This window comes from Ictidomys tridecemlineatus, chromosome 1, assembly GCF_052094955.1.
Source record: "Ictidomys tridecemlineatus isolate mIctTri1 chromosome 1, mIctTri1.hap1, whole genome shotgun sequence".
NCBI lineage: Eukaryota > Metazoa > Chordata > Mammalia > Rodentia > Sciuridae > Ictidomys > Ictidomys tridecemlineatus.
In genome coordinates, this window is record NC_135477.1 from 148,916,908 (window position 1) to 148,929,908 (window position 13,001).

Below are 13,001 nucleotides of genomic sequence, written 5' to 3' on the forward strand. Positions count from 1 at the left end.
CAGCTGATATGAATAGAAATGACACATAGCCATAGATAAGGAAATAATTGGTGAGTTTCTGGTGGTGGGGTAACAATTTGGAGGTGAAATTCATTAAGAACTTGAATTCCCATCTTTAAATCAAATTACAGTTGGATTAAAAAAAAATAAAAAGAAAATGAGCTTTTTGTGGGGTTATACACTTATAGTCCCAGGTACTCTGGAGGTTAAGGCAGGAGGGATCACAAGTTTGAGGACAGCCTCAAAACCTTAGCAAGGCTGAGGTGGTACAGCACTCTTTGCTTCAGTCTCCAGTTCCAAAAAAAAAAAAAAAAAAAGACAATAGAATGAATCAGACATAACTTTTCTCTGTTAATATAGGAATACACAACCAGTGAAACTCCACACACATCATGCACAACCACAAGAATGGGGAGTTAGACTCCATCTATGTACGATATGTCAAAATACATCCTACTGTCATGCATATATAAAAAGAACAAATAAAAACATTTAAAAAATATCTTAGCATCTCCTTAAAAAGATAGGCATATTAGGAAACAAAACTAAATTCACAAAGATGATTTTTCTGAAGTTAAAAATCTGGTTAGAAAGATGATGAAAAGGCTTTTATTTTTAATCATTTGCTGGCATCAACTCTGTGGTTTCCACAAAGCTGGTAGGCTATTGATACATGGTTTCCTGGTTGAATTCTTTCTAGTATGTAAACAATAAACCACAAATGAGGTGGTTCCACATTACTGAAGTGCTGAGGGTTTTTATACTTTGGGGTACAGAGTGTCCCACCCATGCACACTCTCTGTTGTTGAAACAGTTCTGCATTGCCAGCCGAGGTCTTCCACACTGCTGACATGACGGGCGTTCTCCATAGACCGGTGCCCAGGTGGTTGGCACAGTGAGCTCTGTCTGGAGCCCTGTTAGTGCTCTTTCCTCTTTTGCTATCACACTGCCACTAGGCCATTGAGGGACAGCCTCTATGCCCTGTGGCAGCTCCACGGCCTACTCATTCTGTTTGTCCACCACCTATTGCGCACAGTGTCTGCTTGAGATGCCCCAGGGGTGGAGACTTGTTGGCTGCATTCAGAAAGCAGGTGGAGCTACAGATTTCAGATTTCTTTGTAAAATGTGTTTGGTGAAAGGGTTAAAGGTGTGTGTGTCGGGGGGGATGCTTTCCTCAGAGCTGCCAGAGTTGCAGATATATGGGCATTTTCCTGAGAAGAGAGTCCTCTGTTTCTGTCTGGAGCCCTTGATCTGGAGGATCAGGGACTCCTGCTCTAAGCTGGACACAGTGGGATCTGAATGTAGGCAACAAGAATTCCTCTCAAAATCAGCCTGGGATTTGAGGCTATATCCGGGTTCTTCTTTATCTCTCAGGCCTGTTCTGAGGAGCTGCCCCTGAAGGATTGAGGTACTTATCCCTCATCCTTTTTCTCTCCCCTCCCTTCCCTCCCTGGGAGTGACTGACTAATCCTCCTCTGCTCCAAAGGTGGTTGGAAACAGCTCCTCTGAAGGTCTTTGTCCTCATCCTCCTATTTGAGAAGCTTGACTGAGAGCTGTCATCAGGGAAGCCCATACGTGCAGATGGAGTCCTTAAACTTGAATTATTTATGGACTGTTGCCAAAGAGCCACGGGGACCCACCAGCCCCATTGACAGGGGAGGAGAGTAGTTTTCCATCTGTTCACTCAAAAACTCATTTCCGCCCAAATGAAAATATTTAATCAGAAGCCTTTCCTCTCTGTCTCTGCAACTCCCAAATCTCAGACCTTCTTCCTTCTCATAGAACTGGGGGAAGGTCTTGGGAATAGGGAAAAACTCTCTCACCATGAAACTTCCTCCCCCAAAGGATTAGAGGGTTGTCACCTGCTCGAGAGGAAGTGACCCATTCTGCAGTGCAATTAAGCAGCTCTCTGTTCCCTGAACCCAGCTATTCTCATCCTCCAGAAGGATACTGTAAGCATCCAGGGAAACCAAGAGACCATTGTTCTCTGGGAACCAGGCTCTGGGTTTTGAATACTTATTGTATGCCAGGCACATCTCTGTCTCCAACTAACTCCCTCCAGTGGCTTCTCACAGTCCTAAGGATAATGTCTAAAATCCTTGATACAGCCTACAATCTCCAGCAGGGCCCAGACCTCTTACCAGAGGGATTTCCTCTACTCTCTCTCCTCTAATGGTAGGGACTCCAAGGCTGGATGGGGTATGGATGGCTCTAGGAACCTCCCCCCAACAGGCCTGAGGTCAGAGCCGGAAGGTTCCTGTGGGGCAACCACACCTCAGTGACTGCCTTTCTCCCCAGGCCCCAGAGTTTGTGGAGTACAAGCTGTCTATGCCTGAGGCTACATCCTGGGTCTCTAAGACCCACGGGGGATGTGTGTGGGTGTGTGCATGTGTATAAGTGTGTTCATGTGTGAGTGTATAAGAGGATCCATGTGTGAGGAGAATGAGTGTGCAAGCGTGTGAGAGAATGTGTGAGTGCGTGTGTACACATGTGTGTATAGGGGTCCCAGGCTCCCTTCCCTCCTGACTGAGTTCCTGGACTGGCTCTCTGGTGTGGATGAGTTTCTTTCCTCGCCAGGCAGGGATGGCCAGACGCGGCCCCATTTGACTTCTCTGGATGAGGCATCGGGCCCATCCCTCATTCCATGGCCTCCTCTCCTGGCTTTGAAAGAGTTCTGAGCACAATATTCCAGGCAGCTCCTCAAAAGCATAATGTTGAATCACGGTTCCAAGCAAAGAGGTGTTTTTTTCTCTTTTTCCTGATATCCATGTGGTACCGGGGCACCCGGTGCTCTGGCTGCTCCCCTGTCCGGCTCCCCCAGCAGCATATGAACAAGTTATGGTCTAGGCTGTGCCAGCAGAGGTCAGACTTCCTGGGGTCTCTAGGAGAGTGCCTTTCTGGCCACCTGGCCCCATGTCCTGCTTGCCCAGGGCTGCCTCGGCCACCCTTCCATGGACTCTGATCAAGTAGCAGGTAGAGGAGAACAGAGTGGCTAAGAGGGGGGACTCGTGGGCCAGGTCTGAGTTTCAAATTCTTCCTGTTTAGTGACCTGGCAGATTACCCCTCTGAGCTTCCATTCCTACAGCAGTGACATGAAAATTCTCATCGTTCTTCCCTGGTGTATAGATAGCACAGATGCAAGAGACCAGCACAGTTACAACGCCTGTGGGTGTGCAGCCCAAGAGCTGCCCTCTCTGGCCCATAAGTGTGCTGGTCTCTCAGTTGGTGGGTAAGGCCAGGTGGCCCCTGTCTGCTGTCTGAGGAAGGCACACCCCATTCTGGAAAGGTTTCTGGGCCCCAATGCTGAGGGTCTTTTCAGTCCTCTCTACACTCCAGAAAACCCCATAGTAGTCGTGAAACCCCTTTCCCTCTGTCTTCTGCATCCTCTTCCTTGATTAGGGCTCAGCAGAGGCCTGAGTCCCCTCCTTCCCTCTTGTGCTGCATTCTGGTCTTTGGATGGTACAGGGCACAGGACAGACATGGCTCTCCCCTACTTCCCTCTTCTTGGAAGTTTATTCTCTGGATAGGAGCCCCTGATTAATGCTCAACCTGAGTCTCTGTGAGAAACTGGATGGTGTGAGGGCAGTGAGGGGATATTTAGGACCCCAAAAAGGGAACTGGACCCTCTCTGGCTAGGAGGGAAGGCTGTGCATGGTTATCAGCCAAAGGACTCCCAAGGAGCAGTTTAGAGAATCAGATGGAGAGCCTCTTATTGGAAGGTGTGGGAGGAGGGCAGGCTAAGGATCGTAAGGGCAAATGGAGGGGAGAAGCAGGAAGGACCTTAAACATATATTTTAGCATTTGACATTTTTGAAGGACTCCTGTTGTAAGAGGACAAATAGATGAGGATGGTGGGAACACAAGGTTAAGAGAATGATTCCATAAAATGAGCCCACTGTGCTGACTCTCCACATGCTTTCTTTGCCAAAAAGCAATCTGCCTGCAGTCCAGCGTGGCCCAAGGGGAAAGGATATGTCACATTTCTCAACAAACTGAGGCAGGGGGTGAAAGGCCTGACAATCAGTATAGATAATGAATGATGGTGGTGAGAAAATGAGGGCTGGTTATCAAAGAAATGATGGGTTGCTAACAGCTAACACCTCTGGAATCACAGGGATTACCCCCTGTGCTGCTCCTTCCTGTCCTTTGGCATCTACATGGAGAAGAAAAGAGAAGGTGAGGGTTCTGGGGTCTATAAAAGAGCAAGACACACCCACTTCTGGGGGCACCTAGCTTTGAACCCCACTACTCTCCAGAATAGTTTCTATCTCTCTGTCTTTTTCTTAAATAAAACTTGCTTTCTATTCTTGCTTCTGCAGCGTTTCTTGGGTGTTTGATCTTTAAAACTGGGGAACAATGAGGACCTGTTCCTGATCTCCAAGATCCGTGTCACTATGGTGATTTTTATTTTAAATGCAAGCATTTTTAAAAGGTATGCTAGCCATCTCTTTGGGTTCTGATGTTGTCTTGGTAAAGTCCAGGTGCATGTATTTGGGGGGCTTAAGGCAATGCACAGCTGTAGGATACCTGGCATGAGCAAAGCCACTGTGGCAGCCCAAGTTGGTGACACTCTGGGAGGCAGGATGAGCTCTTGGAAAGAATCCAGTACTGGTCGTTCACACAAGGCTAAGCTTCACCTCTCAGGACACCTTCTCCCCAGCCTTCTCCAGTTGGACTCTTCCCCTCCAGATTGCTCCTTTACCTCATTTCATCTCCTCCCACTTCTGGTTGCTCCTGGGGATCCCTTTCTCTGATCCCCACTTTCTCAGATGCCTTCATAATCTGTCACAGAACCACATGCTATCCTTCAGGGTTCTCTGTATCATAGTCCATTGTACCATTTGCTGACTGATGATTCTTTTTCCCACCTGTAGGGAAGCTTCATGAGAATAAGACCATGTCTATCCCCAGGGCCTAGCATGGGGGTGTATGTAGATGGCCCTTAACAAATATTTGTGGAACAAATGGATGAGTGACTTTATTTGCAGTGTTGGGGACTGAACTCAGGGCTTTGTGCATGCTAGGCAAGGGCTCTACCACTGAGCCACAGACCTAACTGGATGAGTGACTTAATGGATTGACTTAATGTGTCTTTCTCTAGGCTGGAAGCTATTAAAGGGAGGATCTCTGGGTGCCTCGTTCAACACTCTGGACTCAGTAATGGTGGACTGAGCTGTATTTTGCTGTAGACATATTATTGAATCACTAGGTTCATGAAGTGGAGTGAATCATCCCTGGCAGAGTAGGGTGAGAAGAGGCAGAACCGTCCCATTCTCCTGGAAAGTGGGCTCACAGCTCCATGGATCCTGAGCATCCCTAACAGAGTGGTAGCAGTAAGGATAGGCCATGCTGCACCAAGCATTCTACATGGACCCCCATTTCATCCTCTTGATGGATCCAGGAAGCAGATGTGGCAGTCATCTCCCTGTTACAGAATAGCAGGTCCTGAGAGTTAAATGAATCTTCAAGGCCACACAGGTAGAGTGCAGTGACTCCATAGTGACTCCCTGAGTGCCAAGGCAGTCTAGACAGCAGATAAAGGAGTGGGGAAGGGATTTGATCATGGATTGACACAGAGGGTAGGGCATGGGAAACTTGGACTTGCTGTCTTGTCAGATGGTGGTCTTTGGGAGTCAGTATGCTGGGGTTCCAGCCCAGGCTCAGCTATTTTCTGCGTTATCAGTGGTTCTCCCTTTCCTGAGCCTCAGTCTCCTCATCTGTGTAATGGGACCATGAGAGCAACCACTTCACAGCGCAAAGACGAAGGGTCACAGCACAGAAGGGAAGATGCTTCAGAGTAAGGAAAGGAATAAAGTGCTGGGGGCTGGGGAATAATATTGGTCAAATTATATGGTTACATTGTGTTTATGCACAAATGTGTAACAACAAATCCCACCCTAGGTCCAACTATAACGCACCAATAAAAAAATATGGGGAAAAATAAAATGCTGGGGAAAGGGAACAATGAGGACTCAAACCCCCAGGGTTAGTGGAAGTAGAACTGAAAACAAGTTCAACAAAGATCCAGGTTCAAATCCCCACAAGCAGTATGGGCATCTGAGGGTCAACTGCTCGATCCAAGACCGTCCCTCAGAGCTCCTTGCTGATCTGTTCCCAGGAAGACTTGAGGCATGAAGGAACGTGGAAGGCGGCCCCAAGAAACAGAACCCATCCCTCTGATACCCAGGCCAGCACCCAGTCCCATCCACACAAGGCATCTATTTCATTGGTTTTATTATTACAAACACACCATGGCGGACACACTCAAGAAATACAGGCTTTACATCCTTTTCTACTTGGACAGGGCCACATAGAAGCATCCAAGCCACATGTTGATGCAAGACACATTTGACAGAAACAGTTCAACTCATAGCTTATAATGACGCCATTTCTCCAGCTGTGCAAGAGCTTTACAAAACCACACCAGAACTCCCCAGAGCGCTGCACTGCATCATTCACGTTTTGTGAGCTCCACAATGCTGCAGCCTGGAAGAGATTCTAGGCACTTGGCATTGGCAGGACATTCCACGTTTGGGGTAAGTCCATTCTGGAAGTGAATGTCAGGTAGTGACATCCAGATCTCTACCCTCAGTAGACTAACAACCATGTGTAGGGGGAACAAAAAGTAAAAAGTACATATTCTCCCATCCCCCCACCCCAACCACCCAAGGCTCAGATCCCATTATGGTGTAGCCCAGGTGTATTGAAGTGTGATATTTGGTTTCAAAAACATTCAAATAGTCTCTTTGGCAAACTGAGAGAAATTGGCGGGAAGCTGGGAGGTGCATTCCTCCTGTGCTCCTTCGTGCTAATGCTTCATCCTTTCCAATAACCTCTGGTAGACAGGGGCTGTAAAAGAGGTTTGAAAAGTTAATAAGATGCAGACTTTCCCTTGTTCATCTGGGGGCACTGTCAGAATCTTCTGGAAAGGGCCAAATGGCCTTCCGCCATGCTTTCCGGCACATAGCAGGTGCTTTTTGGTTTGTGAAACTTTATATCTTATTCAATGTCTGATGTGCTGGGATTTTCTACATCTATCTGCTTGGAACCACATCCTTACCATGGGCTCCTGCCAAGTCCCTATGCAGTACTCCCAGGGTCCCAAAGCCAAAGCTCACAGCAACCCTAAAAGACTGTGATGATCTTCATCTTACAGAAAAGGAGAGGGCTTTCTGGGTCTGACCTCAATTCACCTCTCTGGTCTGAGCTCAAAGGTCAGCTTACTCTACTGCACCATGATGTTCTTATATACATACAGTAGATGGCAGGCTTGGGCCTGATGGGGGTATGGCCCAGATAGAAATGCAAGGACTATAAATCCAGACCAGACTTACCTAGTCGCACAGACCTCTGGGAAGCCTGAAAGAGAACACAAGGTGTCAAGTTTTCTAGTGAAAATTATACCTGCACCTACTTATTGGAGTGGTTTGGCCCATCGCCATGCCTGCTCAGAAAACATGCTGCAACGAGGAAGAGGAGAGGGAAGGTAGAACTGATGGGCCCCTGGGAGCCCCTCAGTAGGCCTCAGCGGTTCTGGTCTGTGTAAGCCCCTTTCAAGTGGGGTCTTAGGTAGACATTCATGGGAGGTCCCCAAGCCAGGCATTTCCATCGAGATCCCAGTTGGGGGACTGGTACTACTCCAGGTGGCTCCCAGGAGTGGGAGTTCAGCCCTAGAACCCTTCTTGAGGGCACTAAGGAGACGCCTCTGTTCATAAATGAAGTGATGTGGTGGAGCTCCAGGCCTCTGGGTTCAGGCCTGCACTCTTCTCTTGAAATGTAAACCTTCTGTTTAGTGCTTCAGGTTCCCACAGGCTCCACCTGACCCAAAACAGCAAGGAGAGTGTGTCCTGGGCCAGTTGGGGAGTGGTTGGAAAGGAAGCTCAGAAAGAGAGGTTCTGAGAAGGAGGCAGGGCTGAGGCCAGGGAAGGAGGCCCCCCCCACATAACTGGCTCGGTAGCCCTTACTCAGGATCCACACACTGCCCAAGAGAGCCCCAACATCACCCAGAATGGGCATCCTATGGAAAATGGAAGAGCAACTCAGAGGCCCAGGCTCAGGGCAGGCCAGGCCACCCTAAGGTGACTTGAGTAGGGGCTGGCATTGTTGGCCAGATGGACTCCAGAGTTTTTCTCACTAACAGTGGCTTCCTGGTGAACTGGGGTTCAGAGGCCCCTTTGTGGGCTAAAGTTCACAAAGGAAGCAGGAGCTACCTGGGTACTTTTTATGGATTCCACATCATCCAGGGCAGAGGATATCCCAGTGGATGTGGGGATATATTTCCTAAAAGCTCTGGGAAAGTGACCAAGGAAGTCAGGGTCTGGAGAGACCCTTCATGGACCCAAACAGGGGCCCCAAGGCTGTTCCAGAGAGGCATGAACCTAATAGGCTTCTTACCCTGGAAAACGCGGATGCCTGTTTGAAGATTTCCAGGGCAGAGTCTGCAAGCTCATCCCCTCGTTCCTGAGGTCTGTTGGCTGGAGAAAGAAAAAGCAGCTTTGGTACGCTTAGCCTGGCGTCACTAACAGCCATGAGTGACAGGCACCATTGGGCTTTCTGACTCATGTTTCCAAACAAAATTTTCCCCTATAACTTTTCATAACTCATTGTGGAATTTGGCCCCTGGGGGAAGAGAGAGCAGAGAAAGCTAACATGCACAAGTGAGGAGGGATAGGACTGAAGTCCATCTGCCCTGGGGGTAAAGAGGTACTGAAGATGAGCCCTGGGAATCCTGCAGCCCACAGCTGCATGCACCACACAACTGGACCTTGTCTAAGAGGAGCTAAGACAGTGGGCAATTCAGCAAGAAGACATGTATCCTCAAGTTCCTCAGTGCAGTGCATTCAAAACCACAGTTCCCAACTCACTTTTTAGACAGCCACAAGGAGCCCATTCATGTAGCCATGGTGGGAATGTCACAATTTCAGGTTATCTTTGTTTAGAACATTTTTCTTCTGTCACATGGCGAGAAGGACCCACTGCAGAATCAGCAGTGATGCTATATGTTAGGGACTTACCTGGAGGCTGCAGAATGGTGGTGATGACATGGACCACGCCATTTGTAGCCATGATGTCGGCTTCTGCAACAGGTTCCTTATTGACATTCACTACATTGTTTTTCTAAAGGAAAAAGAGACAACAATAATAAAACAGAACAGAATCTTCTTTCTTTCTTTCTTTCTTTTTGGAATAGGGGATTGAACTTGGAGGTGCTTAACCACTGAGCCACATCCTCAGCCCTATTTTGTAGTTTATTTAGAGACAGGGTCACACAGAGTTGCTTAGTGTGTCACCCTTGCTGAGGCTGGCTTTGAATTCACAAACGTCCTGTCTCAGCCTCCCAAGCTGCTGGGATTACAGATGTGTGCCACCGCACCCAGCCCAGAACATAATTCTTCTATTCATTCACTAAGCATTAACTGAACACATACCTGTGCCAGGCCCCTGTTAAGTACTGGGGATACTCTGGTAAGTGACACAGTCCCCACCCTCTGCTGACCTTCAATCCCTGTCGTGGATTTGGCACACTGTGATTTATAAAATTTTCCTTTGTGTAATCCACTTAGTCCTCAAAAAAACTTTTTTGTTTTGTTTTGTTTATCTTTGTGTCACTGGGGAGATGAACCCAGGGGCACTCTTCCACTGAGCTACATCCCCAGTTTTCTCTTCTTTTAAATTTTTTTCTCAGGCTGGCTTTGAGCTTTCAATCCTCCTGCCTCAGCCTTCAAGTTGCTGGAATTCCAGGGGCATACCACCACACCCAGAGGGAGGTATTGTTGTCTCACTTATTGAAGCTGAGTCTCAGGAGAGGTAAACTTCATCTTTTAAGCCATGTAGGTGAGATAGCTGGGCACAGAAACCAGACCTTTAATTCTGGGCCAAAGACCTGCCTTCCTCCCTTCCTTCCTTCCTTCCTTCCTTCCTTCCTTGGAGGCCCACTCAGGGAACATCTATCTCAGGCCTTCCTGAACCCATGCTCCTGTGACAGACAAGACCCAACACCTGAAACTAGGTGTTCTGGTTTGACCTGCAGGAGTCATACAAGTCACTCCCTATGTGTCTTCCCAGCTTCTAGGAAAAACTGGTGGTCAAGGGATGCTGAAGGCCAGGAGAGAGGATCGGGGGCTGTAGCCAGCCACACACAGAGTGATCCTTCCATGGAGAGGTCAGCAGCCTCTGCCAATGCAGTCGCTGGGCTGGGCTGGGCTGGCTATCTGCTCTCTCTCCAAGGCAGAATGGTATCAAAAACATGCAGAGCAAGAGAAGGTTCACGGAGCTGGCATCAGAACTGAAAAGTCCCTTGTAACAATCTGGTTCATGATGCAGCTCATGCAGCTCATGTTGGGGGCCAGCATAAGGAGGAGACAGATTTATCTCTCAAGACATATAGGTAATTCCCCACCATCTCCCCAAAGGGCCTCTCCAGATGCTTTATTCCCTTGTAAATCTGGAAGTTCTTACTCAAGTCTAACTACATTCTCACTTCATTTCCCTGAGGACCCTCTTCTCTTTTTCTCTCGTTCATTGGACAAACAACACTCAGAGACTCAGGATGCATCTTAAAGAAAGTATGTGTCACAGGCCATCCTGGATGAGATGTGCCTTGGAACCTTGGAGGCCACAGCCAGCCTTTTGACTTGCTGGCACACTCACCGAGCTGACTTCCAGCTTGTCTCCTTGGAGAGACTTCAGCCGCACCAAGGCCCCAATGCCTCCGCTAACCAGGATTTCATCACCTATGTGGTATTTCAGGATGTTGGCAAGTTCCTTGGCATTTCCTGCAGGTCAGTGAGAAAAGGAGACAGAGTGAATCCCAAGGTTGGAAACTGCCTGGAGAGGTCAAGGGCCCAGATGAGAAGATGCAAGCGGTCACCCCTGAGATGGAGAACTCTCTGCCCTCGTAATAAGCACTCATTGAGCACTCAGTGTGTGCTCCTTCCTGTGACCTGCTGTCTGCCTAACGGTCAGTGGACACAAGCATATATCTATCGTCATGAATCTGCCCCTGCAGGCCCAGGGCTGCTGGGTTAAGCTCAGGCTCTCTCTGATGCTGAGCTCCCTAGCTGCTGAGAAGGAGTTAATCCATACTCCTCTGTGAGTATGACTCATGTTTCCATGAACTAAATATTTGCTTGGAAAGCCAGAGACCTTTCCAGCACTGGCATCTGGGACGATTCATCAGTATGGCTCCTGATGTTTACAACACAGTAGTGAAATATTTACACATTCTGCCCTCAATGCATATTGTGCTTGAGACGGCTGACTCCTGAAGGGAGTTTTTTTAAAAGAGTCAACAGCTGCACTCTGGAGGCGCCACAGAGCCCCGCGAGGTCAGGGCCAAGGGGGTATTCCCTCTGCCGCATCCCTCCTCGGCACGTCTCCACATTCCTTCCAGCCCACATCAATTTCTCCACCAACTGGGGAGGCATCTGATGGCTCATAAAGGTGAACAGGCCTTTCCCAAATTAAGTGTGGGAGGCAGTTTCTAAAACCGCCAGCTGCCCTCTCAACTCTGAAACTCCTGTTTCCAGTCAATGGCTGATTCTCCCAGGGCTCATGGGCAGCTATTCCCATCATCCTGAAACTGAGAACAGAGGAAGTTTTAAAGCCTTTTTTCCTGGTGGTACTGGGAATTAAACCCAGATGCATTCTACCTCTGTGCTACATTCCTAGCCTTTTTGATTTTGAGACAGGGTGCTGCTAAGTTGCCCAGGCTAGCCTCGAACCTGCGATCCTCTTGCCTTGGCCTCACGAGCCATTGGGACTACAGGTGAATCCTATCTCACCTAACTAGCTTTAAAGCATCTTGTAGACTTTACTTGGACAAATCTACATTAGTGCCAGGGGATGGAGTCACAGGCACCAAGGGATTTCAAACATCTGCAGCTGCCATTGATGAGTTCCCCTTCCACAAAATACTGTCAGGAGATGCAGAGCTAGGAGACACCACCACCACCACCACCACCACCCCCCGCCCGCCAACTGCGCTGATGCCAGGGGCCTCCTTCTTTCCAGAAAGAGCTGGATTACACTCCATCTCCCAGGTCTGCCCATTTAGCCTGCCTGGGGTGGAGGTGAGGGGGGCGTGTTTGGGGAAGCTTTTTCTTGGCCCCTCCTCCACACCCATACAATTGAAAATGAGAGGGAAGCCCAGCAGGCCTGGGCCACCTAGGGAATATTCCATTCTTGCCTGGCTGAAAGAGGATGGAAAGTTTATGTTGTGCATGAACTTCTCCCCTCTTCTCAGGAACATACGTCAGCCTCAGGGACACAGACATTCATTTAGCCATAAAGAAAATTAAACAGGACACAAATTTAGCTCAGAGCTGACTGTAACCCGAGCCTTCTATGCTCCTGCAGGAAGGGAGGTGTAAACAATGTGTGTCTAGAGGTTTGGCCGAGGTCCTTTCTTGTCCTCGTCGACCTCCTCAGGCTCACCTTTCTGTGATGGTGGCCCTGCCTCTCAAGGGCATGCAACTCAGCTAAATGCCAAAGCCCTCCGTCATCATGGCTCTTGATTCATGATGTGCACCTAGCACTGCTCAAAGCACCCCACAGAATCCCCACAACACACCCACTGAGGAAACCGGCTACCCTCATTTTTGTAATGGGAATACTGAGGCTCAGAGAGGTTAAGCAATTTGCTAGAGGTCACTCACCTGGTAAATGTCTGAGCCAGGATTTGAACCTGTTTTCAGGTAATCCAGAAGCCCAGACTTGTTACTGCTAGATTGCCTCCCGCACATCCTCAAAGACATTTCTCAAGGCTGTGACTACCTTCTTGGGAAAGCTTTTATCCCGAGGGACATTTAACACAAGTAACACAAGTAAATGGTCTCGTTATTGCTCTTCTCCCAGGTCCCCAGTGGAAAACACACCCCTGTGACTGAGCTGGTTGTTATCCACACTCAATTTCTGTCTACCTGTCTCTGCCTAGTTTGGTGCCCCAGGAAGCTGATTCTATGAATGACAACATCCTGGCTCCCTCCTCCTCCTGTGATTGG

At 48.6% G+C, this 13,001-nt stretch overlaps 1 protein-coding gene across 1 annotated transcript in view; it reads right to left on the reverse strand.

Moving 5' to 3' along the window:
- Window positions 1-6,217: 6,217 nt before the first annotated feature.
- Tgfbi (transforming growth factor beta induced) overlaps window positions 6,218-13,001 on the reverse strand; it is a 33,870-nt gene continuing 27,086 nt past the window's right edge. The window contains exons 13-17 of the mRNA XM_005333199.4: window positions 10,651-10,775; window positions 9,015-9,117; window positions 8,395-8,474; window positions 7,335-7,359; window positions 6,218-6,849 (exon numbers count right to left, since the gene is read on the reverse strand). Coding sequence (XP_005333256.2) covers window positions 6,809-6,849; window positions 7,335-7,359; window positions 8,395-8,474; window positions 9,015-9,117; window positions 10,651-10,775 — 374 coding nt within the window. The 3' untranslated portion in view covers window positions 6,218-6,808. The remainder of the gene's footprint in view (window positions 6,850-7,334; window positions 7,360-8,394; window positions 8,475-9,014; window positions 9,118-10,650; window positions 10,776-13,001) is intronic.